This window comes from Spermophilus citellus (assembly GCF_964194105.1).
Source record: "Spermophilus citellus genome assembly, chromosome: 7".
In the NCBI taxonomy this organism is placed as follows: Eukaryota; Metazoa; Chordata; class Mammalia; order Rodentia; family Sciuridae; genus Spermophilus; species Spermophilus citellus.
Genome location: NC_138188.1, coordinates 134,674,327 through 134,694,440, shown reverse-complemented (window position 1 = coordinate 134,694,440; position 20,114 = coordinate 134,674,327). Strand labels below are relative to the sequence as shown.

Here is a 20,114-nt window from a genome sequence, read left to right as displayed (position 1 = left end):
AAGCTTTACTCGTTATGCTTCTATTCTATCTGAACTCATGGAGATTAATAGCAAAAACCATGCCAATGAATGCTCCTTCTATTTGCACAGATACCCCAATGAAGGCTTTGCCTCTTTCCTATTTGCTATAGCTGAAGACAATGGGTTCACATCTTGGTGGGTGCAAAGCCAAAAAAAAGCACAACTAGGAGCTGAAAGAGTGAAGAAAGATGTATTACCTACAGCAGGTAGGGATAGCACTGGGATTATTTCCAAAGTAATCCCCTTTCAGAGGAATGGAAGCATGGAGAATTTTATTTAGGAAGCTTACACATAAGCATGTAGGAAAGCACTCTATGGGTAGACACATTCCTAAGCTGCTCAGTTTAAGGTACACATTTTTAGCCTGCTCAGTTTAAGGTCACAGTTCAAGAAGGAAAGATGGCACAGGTATTTCTGGGCACGCTCAGCTCATAGAGCACACATTCACAAAGGTTAGGATGGTAGACATAAATGCTTCTGGACATGCTCTTATGAGTCAAATTGACTCTAGGTCACTTAAAAGAATGAGTCAGAGTAGCTGGTGACCTTGATGAGTTGTCTACAAGCTCTTCCAAAGATTCTTTGCTGAAACAACAACAACAAACAAAAAACACTCTGAAAGTGTGTTAATGCAGGAAATTTATCCCTGAAGTTACTTGCCTTATTTAGCAGCTAGCTCTTTTACCTGTAGAGGTTTTAGCAATATATTACTGAACAAGTTCATTAGCTTAAGGAAGGTATAGCTCCAGAGTTGTTTTTTTTTTTTTTTTTTTTTTTTTTTTTTTTAGTTATAGATGGACACAATATCTTTATTTTACTTATTTATTTTTATGTGATGCTGAGGATCAAACCTTATGCCTCATACAAGTGAGGCAAGCACTGTACCACCAAGCTACAACCCCAGCCCCCAAGTTCAATATCAGATAGCTAGGAAACTTTTCCTCCTCTTCAGATTTGAGGAGAATTACAGATGAGTTTTCTCTTCCACCACCAGTACAAGGCAGTTTACTTGATAAGGACAACTTGCTAACTGAATGGTGTGGAAACACTGAAATTACTTCCCAAACCAAACAACTGAAGTAGTTGAAAGCTACCCAGAGGTGTGCAGTTTACACTTACAAATGTGCTTTAACTCACTTTATTTTATGAGCAAGCACCATTTTAGTGACATTTTAGCCTGTCTTTTACATCAAGTCTGAGCAAACAAAACTAAGTTTACATCCAGGAAACTAAAAAGCCCCTTTTTTATTTTATAAGAAAAGAATTGCAGATAGACAGATTTTTTTTTAGCCAAATTAAAAATAAGCCTATTGTTACTGAAAAAAGGAAAACCATATTTTCAACTAGAAAATATAAGAGCCTATCTCATTGACATCACATGATGCCAAATGATCTTAAAAAAGAGAGTCATGACCTGATTCGGTCATTCTTTGGCCCCATTTCCTTTTCATGCCCTGGAATCTCTAATGATATTAAAGAGCCTCAATCACTTTTGTGGAGGGAAGCTCAACTCTGGCCTCCTGTTTCCTCTCCTACTAAAATCCAGGAATACAATATACCAAGTTTTTTTTTTTCCCCCCATAATGGCACATAAATTGTGGCCATATATAGTATGTTACAAAGAACCTCATGGGCATATGAACATTGTCCCTTGCTATCCTCATTGAAATTTTAAGTTAAATCAAGAGATAACATATAACTGAAATGATTTTTCATTATTGTTCAAATTCTACGTCTCACATTCAAAGAAGTCTGTGGAGAGAAGAGTGATAAAATTGGGTCTTTAGTATTCTCAGAGGTCCTGGCAAATAATTGTGGGGGCAAATCCTGAGGACTCTGTCTTCCATGGCTGACTGTAGACAAGTTGTCCTTGACTCTTAGGTACCATACAGATGAGTTGAAGATAGACATACTTTGAGCTGGAAACTTTTTGAAATCCAATCATGAGCATCTCAGAAAAAAGAAACCACGAGTTACTATTGCCTAAAGTGCTTTAAAATATGTTTTCTAGTAAACCTTCTTCCACTTTACTATATGGCTAACACAATAAAAAAAAAAAAAAAATATATATATATATATATATATATATATATATATATATATATATGGCCTCAAAATACAATGTATTACTAGGAACCAAATCCAGTCAGCTAGTTCCTATATGATGCATACAAATCAATCACTTGACAGAAAAAGATTATATTCCCACTTAACACAGAACCACACTGCTCTGTTGACATTTGCTTGTATCCATTGATGGTGCTTTTAACGCTTCATTTAAGTGTCAAACTAGGTGACAGGCATTAAGCCTGGAGACTATTTAGCATGGGGCTCATGATCCAAGAACATTTTCTACAATTGTTTACCTTCTATACACTCACCCTTAGAAAATAAAATGAATTAATTAAATAAAATAAATAGATATTCTTTCCCAGCTCTAAGCCATGCACAGCTGTGAGCACCACAGAGGTACTTGAATGAAGTCAGAAAGATATGCACAGTCATGCTGTTCAAAATATTATTTTATGTGTGGAACAACACTGTCATAAGATGTTTGGAAGCCAAGTAAAATCACAGAAGTACAGGATTTGTAGCAGCCTGTTTTGGCTGAAGGGAAATGAGACTGAGTTCTCCCATGAAGCCAGCAACAGGATACCTCCCAGTGTTAGAAAGAGCCTTTTGGATGGAGGGATAAAGACAGAGAAGAAAAGGCAAAGAAGTAGAGATCAAAGCTATCTCCCTGTACACTGTAATCTTTTTTTTTTTTTTCTTCTTCCTCTTCAACAGCAAGATTGAAGGAAAGGGCTAAAAAGTGGAGGGAGCAGGGGAAAGGAAACCATGCTAATCCAGAATTGTAAAGAAGGGAGGTGGTCTTTTGATCTCCACAGGATGGCAACTTTATTGGCTATGCATAAGCAGTTTCCAACCAGCTGATCAACCAGGTATTAATGCTCAACCCTTCCATGATCAGTAACCATGAAGTGAGTCATCTGTGAACAGCAATCAAGCAGAAGGCTCATCTAAGACTAAATGACCACCAGCTCATACCTAACCCAGAGGGTAAGAGCAACCACAGGGGAAATGATTGTCTCTCTACAGGCTCTTCTCTGACAAGCACCAATTATTTGCCTTTGGACTCAGAGTGAAATCTTCTCTCAAGTGTGTATGAATGAGAATGGCATCCATTTTCCAAACACAACCTGGGATCTATGAACCTGCATCAGACAGTGTCATAACAAGTATTCTGTCTCCTCTTTGCAACAGGCCAGAAAATGCAAACAGGACCAAAGCTAAATGTGAAATGGTTAGATTTAAAGAACTGACTGTCTTGCCTGATAACATACAAGTTTAAAGACCATTTTATTAACGACAGGAAAACAATGGCTCCCTTCCAAACTTTTAACTGTTAGACCCATAGTTTTGTTTAGGCAGATTTTTGGGACATATTTTAGTATAAAAAGTGATTGAACCATAATCTTTTTCTAAATTTTTTATATCCCTTTTTCAAACTAGGAAAGGACAGGTGGTTACGAGATTTGGACTCAGCCTGTTTCAAATCCCTGTTCATTCACATCTCCTAATTTCTTTATAATGTTTGCATAACCATAAAATAAGAATAATATCCTACTACTAATAGCACCTATGTCATAGGCTTCTCCCATGAATGACAGTCATAGCTTCATGGCCTTACTAGGGGACATCCCAAAGTTCCTTTTTTGTACACAAAGTTTGAACTAGATCTCAGTTTTGAATTATTTCTGTCTTTCATGTTATTTGTCTCCTCCAAGCAAATGTTACAACACAGAACTACTTGGTTTTTCACTCCTCTGTCTATAGAGGCAAGTCAATATTCTAAAATCTTATTAAATAGAGCTTTAAATTTTTTTCTACACTTCATTAGAAATTTAAACATGTTTCAAATTGGTTTTTGTTTTATAAAATGCAAAATGTTTAGTTCTTTATAGGGTTGAAATATAGAGTACATACACTGATATCATATTTTCAGAAATCCACATTTCCAATTTGCTTCTTTTGCTGTGTATGATCAGAGGGTACAATTAGATGACATAGATCAGGCTGAAACTTTCATAAAATATAAATATATATCTACATGTAATGTGTGTGTGTGTTATATTATACAATTAATATATTATATTATATTATAATATATTATATTATACAATTAATTTATGTTTTTGCAGTACTAGGAATTGAACTTAGGGCCTGGTATATGGAAGGCAATCATTCTACCACTGACTTACATTCTAACATCCCCTGCCTACAAATATTTTAAAGTTAGCTTAACTGTGGATCTGTTTCTCTTATACTTCTCTTATGCTCTTCTCTTCCATTTGCCTTTCTTGTTCCCAAATTTCTTTTTTTTAATTTTTTTTTTTTGAGAGAGAGTTTTTTTAGTATTTATTTTTTAGTTTTCGGCGGACATAACATCTTTTTTGTATGTGGTGCTGAGGATCGAACCCCGGGCCGCACACATGCCAGGCGAGCGTGTGACCGGTTGAGCCACATCCCCAGCCCCCCCAAATTTCTTATTTGCTCTATAGATTACCTTAGTCCTGATTTTAATTGAAGGTCAACTTAAATCCATTATATTTTCCCATTAAAAAATCAAGTTTGGAAGGCAGTTTATGTTTTTTATGTTAAGAATTAAACATTTTAAAAGGGTCAGAAGTTAAAATAAGTATTACCTTATTAGCACATGAAGACTCAACCACCTATGATCTTCAGTAAAAGCTCTTATCCTAAATTTTCTTCCAATCTTATTTCTGTTGTACAGTTATTTTAATTATATACATATAATCTAGTAAATGTAAAACTGAATAATAATAAGCAAACAACTGACATTGTTAGTTTGAAATTCAGTATTTTATACCACTTTAACTCACAAGGGTTGTCATAGAAAAAAATCAAGAAAAAACTTCAGGTAAACTTCTGTTTTAAAACATTTTAACCATGCATATATTATGCATTAGAGGGCCTATTAACAGGAAATACAGATATTTTTAAAAACATCACAGCATTCAGGTATGTGTATTTAAAAGCCAGTAAGATTATAAAGAAACTAAAGAGCACTTGTTGGAATTACCCAAGAACTATGCCAGAAACAGATAAAGGGGAAGTAGGGTAGGGGATGGGGTGGAGAGACAGAATGAGAGAGACAAACCTGAGTCCTAGAAAGTACCTGGAATAGTAAAACTAAATCTAAAAAAGTCCCTCATCTTAATAAGAAAAACCAGTCCCCCAAAACAAAAAACAAAGACCATTAGAGAACTGTCACTTTATTTCAAATTCAGATCTCATCCTAAGTTTGACCTGAAATTCAATCACTTTTTCACTTAAAAGCAGGTTTTAGCAAATGGATTTGAGAAGAGGAAGTCTATGCAGGAAGAATGTGAGGAATCAGTTACAGATAGAACATAGAATTTTTTCAGGGCTACTCCCTCTGCTCCCCATCCCTACCCCTCACCAAAAGTCTAGCTATACAAAGAGGAGAACAGAGATATACAAACTAATTAGATAGACTCAACTTTAAAAAATAAATTTCTAAAGAAATTCCCACCTTTCTCAAATTTTATTTCACAGAATTAAAAAGCTTTATATTATAGCATTACGTTAAAAAATAAAGGGCCATAAAATGCAAACACTCTCAAACTTAACACTGAATGTTAAGTATGCCATCAACACACCAAAATGGAGATTATAATTTGTTTGAAGAAAACTACAGGACTTTTAAAAATTGGCAGCCAGTTAAAAAGAAAGAAAGAAAAAGAACTGACAACCAATAGATGCTTTTACAGGTTAAATCTTGTTGAAGGTGCCTTAGCCCCTCAGTACACTTTGATTTATTTAAGCTCACCACATTTCTCTTAAATACACTCCATTAACAAGAGATAGACTGTGATCTTAGGCTTGAGGCAAGACATGAAACACAATCTTTCAAGAACTTCATTCATTCTCTGACCAGGTGTCTTGAGCACACCCAAGTTACCAGTTACTTATCTGAGTTCTGTGAAGTTTTATTCAAATCAATAGCATTGCTCTACAATAGCAGGCTGTCACTGAATCACCCTAGCAGCCCAATGATTTGACTGACCCTTCCAAGTTCAGATATACAACAGGAGTGAAAGTTATCAGAGGAAAGATAAAAAAAACCTTCAGGTTAAATATGAGGAAGCAACTCAAAGATACCTCTTGCCTGGAACCTGGCAAACAAAGTAGATAAATATACCTATTGGGAACTAGGTTTAAAAGATCACCAATGGCTAAAATGGGAAATAAAAGAAAAATGAATCAAGAAATTAATTTAAGATTCTAAATATGACATGCATCTATTCAAATAATAATCCTCAGATATTAAATACTAACAATTTATTAAATCTGATAGGACAGTCCACCCCCCATATATTTCTTCAGTAGAGACAGAATCTGCACATTGACATGACCAGCTTTCCATATCCTGTTGGTGAGACCCTATCTTTAATCTACAGCCATGATAAAATGTCCCAACATATACAAACTGAGCTCAAACGGTGACTAATGACCATTAATCCCCCTATCTTCAGTAATCTGCCCCTCCAGTCATTTATCACTCTGACACTTCACTTTACACACGTGAATAAACTTTAACTGAGAAGGTGAATCAACAAAAATCTCAAAGGTATCTGAAGCTGTAAATTAAACTAGGGGGAGACAGCGCAAAGAGAGACAAATAGAGAGATCAGATCTTAATGTTTTTGATTTGCATCCATGGCTGGGGGGGGGGGAGAAGCTATTCAATCGCTCAGTTATGCAAACCAAGGGAAAAGCTGCCTAACAGAAAGGAGAAGCTGAGGTGGGGAAAGGTGGCCCCAAAGAGTTAGTTTAATGTACTGATCCATCCACTGTGACTGACATACATGAGATATGAGACTGACCCTTCAGTTTCTGTTTTCTTTAAAGGAATAATAATTAATGAATTTCTTATTTAGTTCAAATGTTCCTAGTAACTTTCAGCCAGGAAGTACATCCAATGGATTTCAATTATTTTAGCAGTTTATCTGCCATAGGTTAGCTGATGTAGTTTTTTTTTTTTCTTTTCATGTTCCATTAATTATTTGGCGTCAGTAAAATCCTTGCTCAAAACATAATGGATTACCATAAACCAAAAAGGCTCAAATTAACATTCAAAACGATTTCATAATTATGCAAATTGAGTGACTCTAACCTATAGGCCCTGATGCAACTTGAAGCTCAGCATGGACTATAAAAATTCCCTGAGGTACAGTGTGTGTGTGTGTGTGTGTGTGTGTGTGTGTGTGTGTGTTTTAAGGCCTGAAATTGGATCCATGATTGAAACCAGAATCTACCTAAAGGAAAGAAACAAAAGTTGAGTCGTGGCTCGGTTCACCCATAATAAAAAAGTTTCTTAGGAACTACAAGAAAACTATTTCCAAGTGTAGATACAGGGCGTACTCTTGCCAGAAGGTTCCCGTAGCAGCATCTTTCCAACACTTCATATGGAGTTTCAGTACGATTTAATTAATCCTAAAAATCCCAATTCTGTTTTCCCTCGCCAAAGAGAATTCCCAGGCAACTAACAGTTCCCTTTCAGATATGTGCAATCGCCTGTTTTTCTAAACTCAGTCAGGCAGTGGCTAGTTTATATCCTATCATAAGAAGGAGTTATTTCCTGAAGTTTCTTCAGAATCGAATTTAATTACAGACTTTGGTTACATAAAACAACTACTAATAACCCCTTGTGCTCTGAAGAGGAGGGGTGGATTGGAGGACCACGTTCTGGAATCCTGGCAAGTCTGTGGGTCACAAATCCCAGCCCATCTACCTCTCATCCTCCGCTCGGCTCCGGGAACCAGCCGGTGGACGATACTTATTTGCATTGGTCCTGGGGGCCCAAGCTCACCGCCAACCGCTGCCTCCTCCCACCCTAGTGCTGAGACTAGCTTTTGCCCAGAGTAGGGCGTGCCCTGAACTTGGTGAAAGGCCGAGGTCTGCGAGGAGGTTTGGGGGGAGTTTGGGGGATGGAGGGAAAGGGACAAACCTCAAACACTAACTAGGAGCCTTTTCGCCTAAAAGTTGTGCAGTGATCCAGCCCCATCCGACCTTAGAAGGGAGAGGTAACCAAAATGCTGTGCGCGGTTTGATTCGGAAAAGTAGAGAGGGGTCGAGCAAGGGAGATCAAGGGTGAAGAAAAGACGCGGATTACCTGAACAGAGACATATTAATCCAAAGAGGTAAAAGTGAGCAGGCTCCGCGATCATTGTCCTCGGGTGGATCCTGCATACAATCTCATGCCAAGAGAATGGAGTAGAAATGGGGTTCCCAAATTTATGAAGCCACACAACCACACAAACCTACACAAAGGCTTAATATAAGCAACGTGGGTCAATCCGCCAGGAGTTTTCAGGGCAATTACTTGTCGACCCTTCCAGACGATTGTCAATATCTCAAGAGCCCTCTGCAAAGGAAGAATTCTTAGGCTTGTCTTCTCCGGCCCCCGGGGTTTCCGAAGAGGCTCAGCCACTTCCAAGGACCATCCAAACCGAACAACAAAGAGCCGAAGCAGAGGATCAGTTGTGCCGTTTCCTGCCTCCACGGTCTTGCTGAGCCTCCCTGCGTGCGCCCCCACAACGTGTGCCCGAGCGCCGCTGAGAGGGCAGGCGCGGGGCGGCAAAGTTGGGGTGTGAGACCGGATTAAGGAGAGCCAAAAAGTGTTTCTCCGTGTACAGGCGAGCCAAGCCAGCAGCTGGCCACCCGCGCAGGCGGCGATGGCAGTCAAGATAGCGGCAGCAGCTCCGGAGCACCGGCTCGGGGTGCCGGGGGTGTGCCTGGGTGACTCCGCGCGCAGGAGGCGAGCGAGGGGGCGGTACGGCGACAGCGACTGCCTGGGCGGGCCCTTGTTCCCATCACTTGGGGGATGAGGAGGGCACTGGGGACAGCAACAGGACCACGGACACACGCACGCCTTCCGGGCGCCCCCAGCTCCGTGCAGCGCCCAACATCGCCCCTGGTCCTTCTATTGGGGTGCGCGCTCACGGCACCCCAAACTATGCTGGAGCCCAAACTTCCTGGGGGTGGCTGCTCACACCCCTGGCTCTTGGAAGCTGCAGATAGGCAGCTTTTGGACCCCCCAGGGGTGGTAGAGAGGGGCCAGGAGGAGGATGCTGCGGGTGGAAGCGACTGCCTCCAAGGCTCGCCCGATCTCTGCCGAGATCAGCAGCGTCTGAAGTTTCTGCTCTCACGCTGCCTCCTCTCAGGCTCAATGCTTGTGGGTTTCCCCCACTGTCCCCGCGGCTCCCAGTTTCCTCCCTCTCCAGCCGGCCCGAGAATACTTAAAGGGGCCGTACGGTCCTCTCCATGCCTCACTTTATGCTCTCCACACGTTGGCCCGGCAAGTTCTGCTTGTTAATATTTCCATTCACAAGCCAGGGGCGTCCGACTGCGCCCTCAGGTGAGAATCCAACTGCTCAGGAGCAGAAATCCAAGTGAAAGAGAACTTGTCTAGTTTCTCGTGCCATCCCTATCTCCCCTGCACCTTTCTCCAAATGGAACCTCCCAGCCAAAGACTTCAAAAATCCTCCAGGTCCAGTTTAACCTCTTCCTTACCACTCCCAGGACTGGAATAAACTCTCAGATGACTCCACCCCCAGGCCTCCCTATCTCCCCCTTCCCACTTTTTTCTTTCATTTTATTTTTTAAATCAGTTTTGAGCAAGGAACCATGAAGACAGGAAATAGACAGAAGATGGAGTTTATCACTAGACGGGCTTCCAATATAATTCCCTTGCATAGTTTGAAGTTAAGGGTCATGTAGTAAAAGACTATCCAATTCGAGGGGCTGAGGGGCTGAGGTAGGGCCATGGGGTCCTTTGGGTGTTTTATTCCAGAGCCTCTCCTTCAACTTCATAATCTCTACATACAAGAAATTAACAACGAGGAAGCAATTAACTAAGGGGGACTAATTGGGGATGGGGGTGAGGGTTGATCCTTTATTAGTCCAGCTAAAAGATGGTAAATAAAACTAAAAGAATTTAGTGGTATGTGCTCTTATGACAAGCCACTCAGCATTTCTGAACTAAGACATGTGGGTTTTCACAGCCAATTCAGCTACCCTGGAATTCCAACCTGCCAGTTACTAGCTCTGTGTCCATGCCAGGTCTGTTTTCTCCTCTAAAAACAGGGACTATAAAGATACCTCATGGTATTAAACCATACTAAAGAAAAGCAGACCTGGCACAACTCATGGGCTTTTTGTTCATTCATTCATTCCTCCTCCTATTAAATAACACTCTATGGAAAATACCTAACACATGTTGAGTGTTTGGTCATCCGTAGATATTTGTACTTAGAGCATTCTTATTAACAAATTGTTATCTACAAAGATATGTAGAATAACTGTAAAATGACTGTTCAGTATCTAGCAGGATATTTAAGAAGCTGCTTTCATAGTTGCCTCTGGAAGGAACAATTCCACAATGAATGGGCAGGGGAGGAGGATTTTATCTTTTCTGTGTACTGTTGTGTTCTTCAATTTTTTTTCCTGAAAAAGTGAGTTTGTAAATTATGTAATGAAAAATAAAATTTTTTAAAGTAAGCTGGTTGTTCATTTTGGTTGTAGCTGGTTCAACCAATGACCTCACAGCAACACTCTGTGGAAAGAAATTTTGGTTAATAGCACCTATCTTTGAAAGTGAAAGATAGTTTAATCCTGAGAAAGCTGACTGAAAATTCAGTAAACAGGCTGGAGATAAGAATTCAAAGACTCCAACCAGAATCTTTTCAGCAATAAAAACAAGAATGTGCAGTAAATGCTGAAAAACGGACATTGATTTGGTCTTTGTGAAAGAATATTTAGTGAGAAACATAAAATATAACTTTTTCTTAGTATAAAATGTGCTTTTAAGATAAGCTTAACTAATAAAAAAAATAAGCTAAAATGTGGTGACAGAAAGGGCAAGACAGAGAAAATCCCTCAAATCCTCATATCACTTAAGTGCATTTCAAATAAAGGTATTGAACTTCCAGTCAGTAGAGGATGTGTACATTTATTTTTCTTTTCTTTTTTATGTATGGGAATCAACCCTAGAGCCTCAGGTATGTTAAGCCCATGCACTACCACTGAGCTACACTTCCAGTTCAAAGATATATACCTTTAATATTCAGTGAAATATTTATACAAATACCTATTGCATTGTTTCCCCTAAGTGGATCTCCTGGTCTCTGGCAGTTTGCTAAGTAGATCTCTCAAGATCTTTTTCACCATTTCTCACATTACCATTGAATGGACATCATATTAGAACTGTGTTTTTTTCTCAACTTCAGAAAACAATGTGCACCCAACTCATCTATTCTACCCATACAGATATTATCCAGGAAAGTCAGCAGTCAATATCTTCCAGCATTCTGGAAGATATTATGGCCAGTCCCTGATGAGAACCAGCATCATCAGTTTACTTATGTTGGCCTTTTCTTCTTCTCCCACTTTGTCCAAAGGGTATGTTGTTCTGTCAGTTTTTATCAGTAAAGCTGTCGTCTAAAGATAAAAATTTGTATTCCGAAGGTATTAGGAACCTCTAACAAGTGAAAGTCAATGAACCTGAGTATATTCTTAACTACATCCTTTCACTCTGTCATTCACTCTCACTCATGCAAATAAACACTGAGTAAACAACATGTACGCTCAAGTAAAGGATACCAATAATGCAAGATGAAAATATTATCCTATTCTCCAGGCCCTGAGAGCTCTTATTATGGGGAGGTACACAAAGAATAGAAGAGACTCCATAATGGATTTTGTCTGAAACAAAAACAAAGTATCATTGGGGAGAAATGACAGTTGACACGTTTCTGGGGATGGATTGATCATAGCAACTTCTTCCCTTTCCACGTTTGAGCCTGAACATTAAATTACCTAGAAGGATGCACAAAATGCTCGATGTATCTATATGAATGTGTATGCAACTATAAATATGTACACATGGATAGGAAACACACTCAACTTATCTTCAAGCAACTGAGGTTGTACAATGGACTCTGACTTGTTCCTTCCTGGTTGGGAGACACAGCAAGTAAGGAGAAAGTGTCTTAATTTGCACTCAGTAATTCTATTCTGATCACTATGCTCAGAATGAGTGATGGGTTTTGAAATTCCATTTAGAGGATTCTCATCTCATTTGAAGCCTATGAAATTCAGGATCCCTAAAAGGTCTCTTTGAGAAGCTTGAAGAAACCCCAAAATAATACATTCTAGTAGTTCCATGAAAGGCTTTTTGACAAAATTCTAAAGCAACAGTGATTTGCTGGGTTGCTCTGATCTGAGTTTATCTTTCATAGGAGTAGCTGCAGGAACTCAGGAAATAACAAAGCTCCCAGAGCCTCTCCAGGGATCCCAGATAGCACTTACTCAGATCAGGAGAAGCAGAGTAGAGTTCCTAAGGAAACTACAAACCAGAACATCTGCTGCCTTTCCTTCTTAGCATGAGGCCTTAGAATCAAACAGAGCCTGGGATGCAAGCCACAAGTTCCAGCAGATCTGGTGAGCAGATCTGGCAAGAAGTACACATCAAGGCTGTGCTGAATACTCCAAGATACCATCCCTCAGGGTACAACAGCTAGTTTAGCAATTTTTACACGAAATTGCTGAATAACCTGTTTAATCCTTGGTATCTAAATTAAAGGCCTAAAATGAACATGTGAATGTTTTCTCAAATTTGGAAATAGAAGCCCCATGTCAGAGAGTAACCTACAGTAGCCCTGGTCCTAAGGAGAAAACTCATACTGGAGGGAGACAGAACATCTACTGTCCTTCAAGAAACCAGGTCTATTTAGTTTCTTTTATATGTATGCAGGGCACATTTTAACAGACTTATTTTTATTTGCTTCTCTGTCCTTTAGAAGAGATAATTATGTGCCCCAAACCAGGAACCACTGAGAGAGAAAAAAGATTCCCTGGGTTATACATCTTCATTTAAAGACTTAAGTCACTATAAACAGGGCCATGTCTTCAACACAGAATTTTTTTCCCCCCAGTACTAGGAATTGAACCCAGGGGCACTTAACCACTGAACCACATCTCCAGCACTTTTATTTTGTTGTTGTTATTGTTTATTTTGAGACAGGCTCTCACTAAGTTGTTTAAGGCCTTGCTAAATTGCTGAGACTACTTTTAAACTTGTGACCCTCCTGCCTCAGCCTCCCAAGCTGCTGGGATGGCAGGCACTTGTCACCATGCCTGGCTTTAATACAGAATTTTAAGGGTTGGGATAGAACCACACTGGTCCCATTTGATCATGTACTCCAGTCTTGCTAAAGTTCTCTAAGGCTTTTTTTAAAAATGGAACCATGGCACACTTAAATTGGCTGTGGAATAACTATGACTGTGCTTGCCTTTTAGCACCACAGCATCTTGGAGACATTGTAGAAAATCTAAAACTAGGCCATTTATACTGGCTAAACTCTTTATAGAGCTTGGGACCTTAAGTAAGAGCAACAATGGGTCTCACTAGAATTTACACCTTTCATGTTAACAGATGGTTAGCTTTTGAAGATAAAAAAAGAGGACACATGGAAGTAGCGTTAATTGAGGCACTGTTTGGAGCCCTTTACAAACATTATCTGATCTAATTCTCACCATGATCTTGTGAGTGCTATCATTATCCCAATTTAGAGATGAGGTTAGGAGAGTAAATAATTAACTTGAATTTCAACCGCCCAGAAGCCATAGAGCTTACATTTGAACCTAGCTTGTTTTGAACCAAAGCAAATGGGAAGGAAAAAAATAAAAGAGCTACCATGGAAGAAGGAAAAGCTTGGGATACTTTAGATTCAATACATTTAAGGATCCCCCAAAGGCTTTAATATGCAAATGAGCATTATGATTCCCCAAGGAAGGATACTTTTGAGCAACTTGCCTCTTCAGTAAACATTGCTGTCTGTAGCATGTTATTCTTGTTTATCTCTAATGCCCCACACCTGAACATTAAGATTTTCCACTTTCCGACTAAACTGCAGATGGTACTTACTTGGCAGGAAACTTCTTTGTGTTGCAAAGAGCAACACAATATTCCTTACTGAGAAGAGACGGTAAATTGAAGTTACTGTATTTCTAAATCATTCTTCATAAAGCTGTGGAAGGGATCCTGTTAAATCCTGAGTCAGACCTTGTCCTTCCTCTACTCAAAACCCTCCAGTAGTTTCCATTTCAAGTTAAAGTACATGTTTTTCCAGAAGTTTAAAAGGCCTGACCTGAGCTGGTCCCCATCATTTCCTGACATCATCTCCTCCTACATTTATTTGCCCTTCATATCCCCAGTTCTACCACAGTCATATCTCTGCTGTTCCTAGAGTCAATCAAACAACCATAGGCCTCAGGGGTGGTGCGTTTTTCTATCTGCAATACTCACCTCCATACATCTGCAAACTCACACTCTCCTTTCCTTTAGATTTTTATAATAGTATCAAGACTTCTCAGAGATGCTTTTTCTGAACACCCTCTTTAACAGTACACAGTACTTCTCATACCATTAAGTTTTTTGACTTTTCCTCCAGAGCACTAATCCCCATCTAAGGTACTACCTATTCCCTTCTTTATTTTTATTGGCTGCACCTCTCCTGCTAGAATGCTGCATGAGCCCAGGGATTCTTGACTACTTGGTTTACACATATTCTTAGTATTAGGAACAATGCCTGACACCCATTAGGCACTCAAATGGTTACTGAATGTGTGATTGGATAATTCTTATTTCATTACTGATTAATGTATTTTCTGGAAAAATGCTTCTTTACTGGTCTTATTTCTGTAGTTCTTAAGTTCATTTTCCCCCAACAAATTGTTCAGCCATTTATCTACCTCAACTGACAAAAACTAACAGAATAACCCTCATGGAGCTGATGTCTCAGTGAACTTTGATGACTTCAAAATTAAAGTGTGGCTAAATAAGCACATGCTTATTTGGGTCAAATTATTTGGGAGCAAAGAGATTAGGACCACTGACTGAATTTAAAGAACACAACACTTAAGCCTTCAAAATTAACTTTTCAGCCTGGGATGATGGCACACACCTGTAATCCCAGCAGTGTAGGAGACTGAGGCAAGAGGATTGCAAGTTTCAAGCCAGCCTCAGCAATTTAGCGAGGCCCTAAGTAAATAACCAAGGCCCTGTCTTAAAATGAAAAGGGCTGGGGATGTTACTTAATGGTTAAACACCCCTGGGTTCAATCCCTGGTACCAAAATAAATTATAAAATGAGGTACCAGAAGCCTAAAGAAACTGACTTTCTCCAGAAAACTTTTTTACTTAGTGCTTTACCCATAATCAGAACCCAGTCCTTTTAAATTATTAGGAAAGTTTTCTTTTTACTAGAAAGTTATTCAGAAACTCCTTTTTATTCGGGGTGGGTTGGGCATTGTGGATTGAACACAGGGGCCCTTTACCATAAGCTACATCCCAAGCCCTTTTTGTTTTATTCAGAGACAGAATTTCTGAGGGCCTCATTAAGTTGCCAATTGCAATTTTCCTGCCTCAGCCTCCAGAGTTGCTGGAATTACAGGCATGTGGCACTGTGTCATCAGAAATTCTTTATCAAAATTCTCTACTTTTAGTATACTAATATCATTTGACACAGCACAGTATAATACCTACTGTATTATACTGCATTATGCAGTGAATTTTAATATTTCTGACTCATTTCCACATATCTAGAAATCAGGTTTAGGGTTCGTTTCCTGGTTTGTTTGTTTTTGGTATCTTCAGTTCCTAATAGAATAAAAAATATAACAGTCAACATTTGTATAGCATTACAAGCTAGGGGTATTTTTCTAAGTACTTTACATATTCAAATTCTCATTTTAATCCTCAGGGAATAAAAATTATTAGGTATGTTACTGTTGTTATTCCACTTTATATATGAGGAAGCAGAGAATATTCAGTTGCTCAGATTTGATCCTTGGCTCTCTGAATCCAGAGCATTGATTTTTACACTCACACTACACTGTGAGGTGTAAATAAAAGTTGTTGATTAGAGTCATGTTATTCTTACAGATTCCATTCTAACTAGAGAAAGCCATCAGTGTGTAGGCTTTGTTTTGCTTGTTTAAAGATGTTCTGTCATTTGGGAACTCAGCACAAGAAAGTGACTCTGAGTATATGCACTTTGTATTTCTTTTTCTATGTGGAAATTTAGAGTTTAAATCTTTTTTTTATTTTATACCCAAAAAGCTTAAAGTGGCTTTATGTTTTTAAACTCTAATGAGATAGAATGAAAAAAAAATAGTGCAAGTGTATTAAGATATTCAAAGAATATTGAAAAACATCAAGATGCATATATATTTATATCTTATCAGAGGATTTTGCTGTCCTTTGGTTTCTTACTTCCCAATATATCTGGAACTAAGTGTATACTATTCTAATCATGAATTAAAATTTTCTTAAACTGGGATCATAGTTAACAGCTGCACAGCTGAAAAACATACTCTATAAGCTCACAACTTGAACACAAACTGATGATTTTGTAAGTAATTTACATTATGTGTAATTCTGCAGATGTGTTTTACAAAACTGTTTAATGTTTTTGGTTTTTCATTGCTTTTGAAAAATTCTTTTCGGGAAACGTTTACAGAACTGAGTGAGGTACATATGTTGGGATTTATGTCTTACCTCATATATTCGTTATGTTTAGTCCCACCTGCTCCTTTATTTATTCCGAATATTTTACCTAGACTTTTACAGTTTTTAATCAGTTCTTTAAAGAAGTATGTTAATTTGAAAAACATCTGCAAATGTATCATAGTTTCCTATTTGGGTTAGTAAATTAAAAATGAACTTAAATATTTAATGTCCTGCTAACTTTGGAAAAACTATTCAAATTTATCATAAATAACAACAACAATAATAAAGCATATGTTAAATTATAGTGTTATAGATCATTTAAGAGTTATTTATTTTACAGCCTATTAATATATCTTCTCTTATGGTGTATGGAAAAAATACAGACTTTGCATTTGGAAAGCTAAATTGGGGCTTTGGGATTTAATAGCTGCCTGATGTGATTGAGAACTAAGATTCTAAATATGGAGGTGTTCATTCCTGTGGATAAATACTGAATCCACATCCTACAATTGTCGCTAAGAAACAAACTGCTGTTGAAAATTGACATGAAATGTAAACCTACTGTCTTAACAACAAGGATAATTATATATTTTCCCTAGAGTTTAATCACCCCTTCTCTAGTATCCTGGCCACATTCCAAAAGAAATCATCCAATTCCATTATTCTAACCAAACTCTTTGTTGATTTGATCTAATCTCATCTTCTCAATTCCCTATCACTATACACTACTTTGAAGCTGCTTTAATACACCTACATGATAGAATTTCACTGGTACAGTGCATATCTAATTTAATTTATGTATCATATGAGTATTTCTGAAACAAAGCAGATGCTTGTTGAAGTCAGTAAAACAACTTTATCACCAAAAGCATCATACAAAAGTTATTCTATTTATACAAAGTTTCCTAAATCTTACTTTTTGCTTACAACCTTTTAACTACAAAATGAAAAATTGCTTCACTAATTTATCATGTCAGTGTTTTGCAAAAATATCGTTAAAAGTACATACTAGAAGTAATATGGTTTACATTCCTGTGTTTAGATGCTAATTGGTTCTAATTAGATTTTAATCATTTCTATTCACAAAATAGGGAAAATATATCTTCGAACCTTTGGAAAATACAAACAAAAGAAAAATTTACAGTAATTCTTTCAGACATAATCACACATGCAATCAACACTTTATTGTTTGTTCTACTTTTAAAATCCTGCATGTATAGAGCTTTCTTCTAATGTGAAACAATACACTAAATACTGCTATGCAATATATTTTTATTCAATAATCTGTATGGTAAGACTTTTTTTAATGTCATAAAGTATCCTTCAACACCATTATTAAAAGAGTGAAATAATTCCATCTAATGAATGCCTTAAAATATATACACTACATCTCCAATTGCTAATTTATTTTAATCGACACTAAGGTACACAGAATCTGATTTTAAAAAGTCATATTAGGAATTTAATGAAATTAAATTTTATTTTAATTGAAGATATTCTATTGATGCAACACACTTTCTACAGTTTATTAAGTTACTTAATTGTTGGAAGTTACTGTGGAGATTGTTTATCTAAAATGTCTTAGAACTAGTATACCTAAGAGATCACAGATAACAAAAAACAACTATTAGAGAATTGTTAAGAGCTAAACGTTCTTTTTTCCAATAGGATTATTATGATGTTTCAAGGGATGCCTTTGTTTTCGTTATAACTGATTAATATGAAAAAATGTTTGTATTTCACAATTATGCTTGAATTTCAGATGTTTTGCATTTCACACCATAAAGTAAACATTTTTTACATTAGAAAGGGCAACAAATCATGACATTAGGGCGCTTTTTTTGTTGTTATCTTTGGGACAAATTATAAATTCAAGCCCAATTCATTATTTTATACTTGTTCATTTCATGTGGGAATATATATTGTCTAACATTTGGCTATCATAATTATGACAATAACCATGATGTGACCATACATATAATAGTCTAAATAGGAATCAACCTAGATATTTTATGTGCACACCAATTTATTTAAATAACAGTAATTTGGGCTTTAGCTAATATCACTTACTTCTTAATTTTCTCTTTCTTCCTCTTTTCCTCCCTCCTTCCTTCTTCTCCTCCTCCTTCTACATTTCTCCCCACCCCCATCTTTTTCTTTTTTTCATTATTTTTGAACTAGGGATTGAACGCAAGAACATGCTTTGCCACTGAGCTACATCCTTATTTCTTTTTATTCTTTATTTTGATAAAGAGTCTCACTAAGTTGCTGAGGCTGGCCTCACATTTGCAATCCTCCTGTCTCAGCCTTCAGAGTTGCTAAGATTGTAGGCATGTGCCACTGTTCCATGCTTTGATTTTTTTGTAAATTCCACATTTGGCTTACCATACAATAGGAGTTAGGAAATTTCACCATACTCCATTTACTGGTGAAATAAACCATAAAGTAGAAATAATTAAAGAAGGGACATAAATTCTTCCTTCCTTCCTTTCTGTCCTGAGGATTCAATCCAGAGGTATTTTACCATTGAGCTATATCCCAAGTTCTTTAAGTTTTAATTTTGTTTGAGACAGGGTCTCCAGTTCAAGTCCTTTCATTTTAATTTTTTTTTTGAAACAGAGTCTCAATTTCAAGTTCAAGTTCAAGACTGGCCTTGCATTAACTTGTGATCCTTCTGCCTTAGGTTCTCTAGTCATTGGGATTACAAGGTTGCACCACTGTGTCAGATCAAACTTCAATTCTTGGATACTTTAGAGATTGAAGGAATAATGCTTTATTTCCTGGAGTGAGTAATTTTTAACTTTTTAAAAGTCAGGCCTTCATATTTAAAATCTGTTTTAAATAATTTTAAATTTTTACTAGTTCTGTTTAACTTGTACTAAAATGTACAATGAGCAAAATCTACTTAATAAACCAGATTATCCATGGAACTAAATTTTTATGATCTTGTTTCCCTTTGTGTTCCCAAACAATTATACTTTTAAAGGTAATAATACATGTAGAGATATTTTTTTTAGACACAGGCACATTTCTCAGAACATCATTAATTATGTTTTCAGGTAGAAGTCATGTCACACATTGAAGAACTTGCCTAGTAGCCCAAAGTCACAAGGGTAACTCCTGTCAAATAAAAGTCTCTTTCTCAGAAAAGCCTAGCTACACCTGACATTTCTAGTCTTACCCAATGGGTCAGGTTCTGTGTAAAATTTTCCTTGACCAACTTTGACCATCTCTTCATTGCACTGATCACAAATAATTGCTATAAAAATATATCTTTTGGCCAAGTCTGGTAAATACCACAGTGGCAGTAATGACTTATGACTTGTTTATCAAAGGTCATTTAGACGAGATGGGGTGTTTCAGGATGGTAAGGCCATTCAGCAATTTTATGCTTACAATTCTGTAGTACATGGTAAGTTTTGAAGAATAGCCTAAAAGGAAGAATAAAAAGAATATCTATATGCAGATTGGGA

The 20,114-nt window shown here is 37.5% G+C and overlaps 1 protein-coding gene across 1 annotated transcript in view; it reads right to left on the bottom strand.

Moving 5' to 3' along the window:
• ROBO1 (roundabout guidance receptor 1) overlaps positions 1–8,376 on the bottom strand; it is a 385,179-nt gene extending 376,803 nt beyond the window's left edge. The window contains exon 1 of the mRNA XM_081301295.1: positions 8,243–8,376. Coding sequence (XP_081157421.1) covers positions 8,243–8,297 — 55 coding nt within the window. The 5' untranslated portion in view covers positions 8,298–8,376. The remainder of the gene's footprint in view (positions 1–8,242) is intronic.
• Between the last annotated feature and the right edge of the window lie 11,738 nt (positions 8,377–20,114).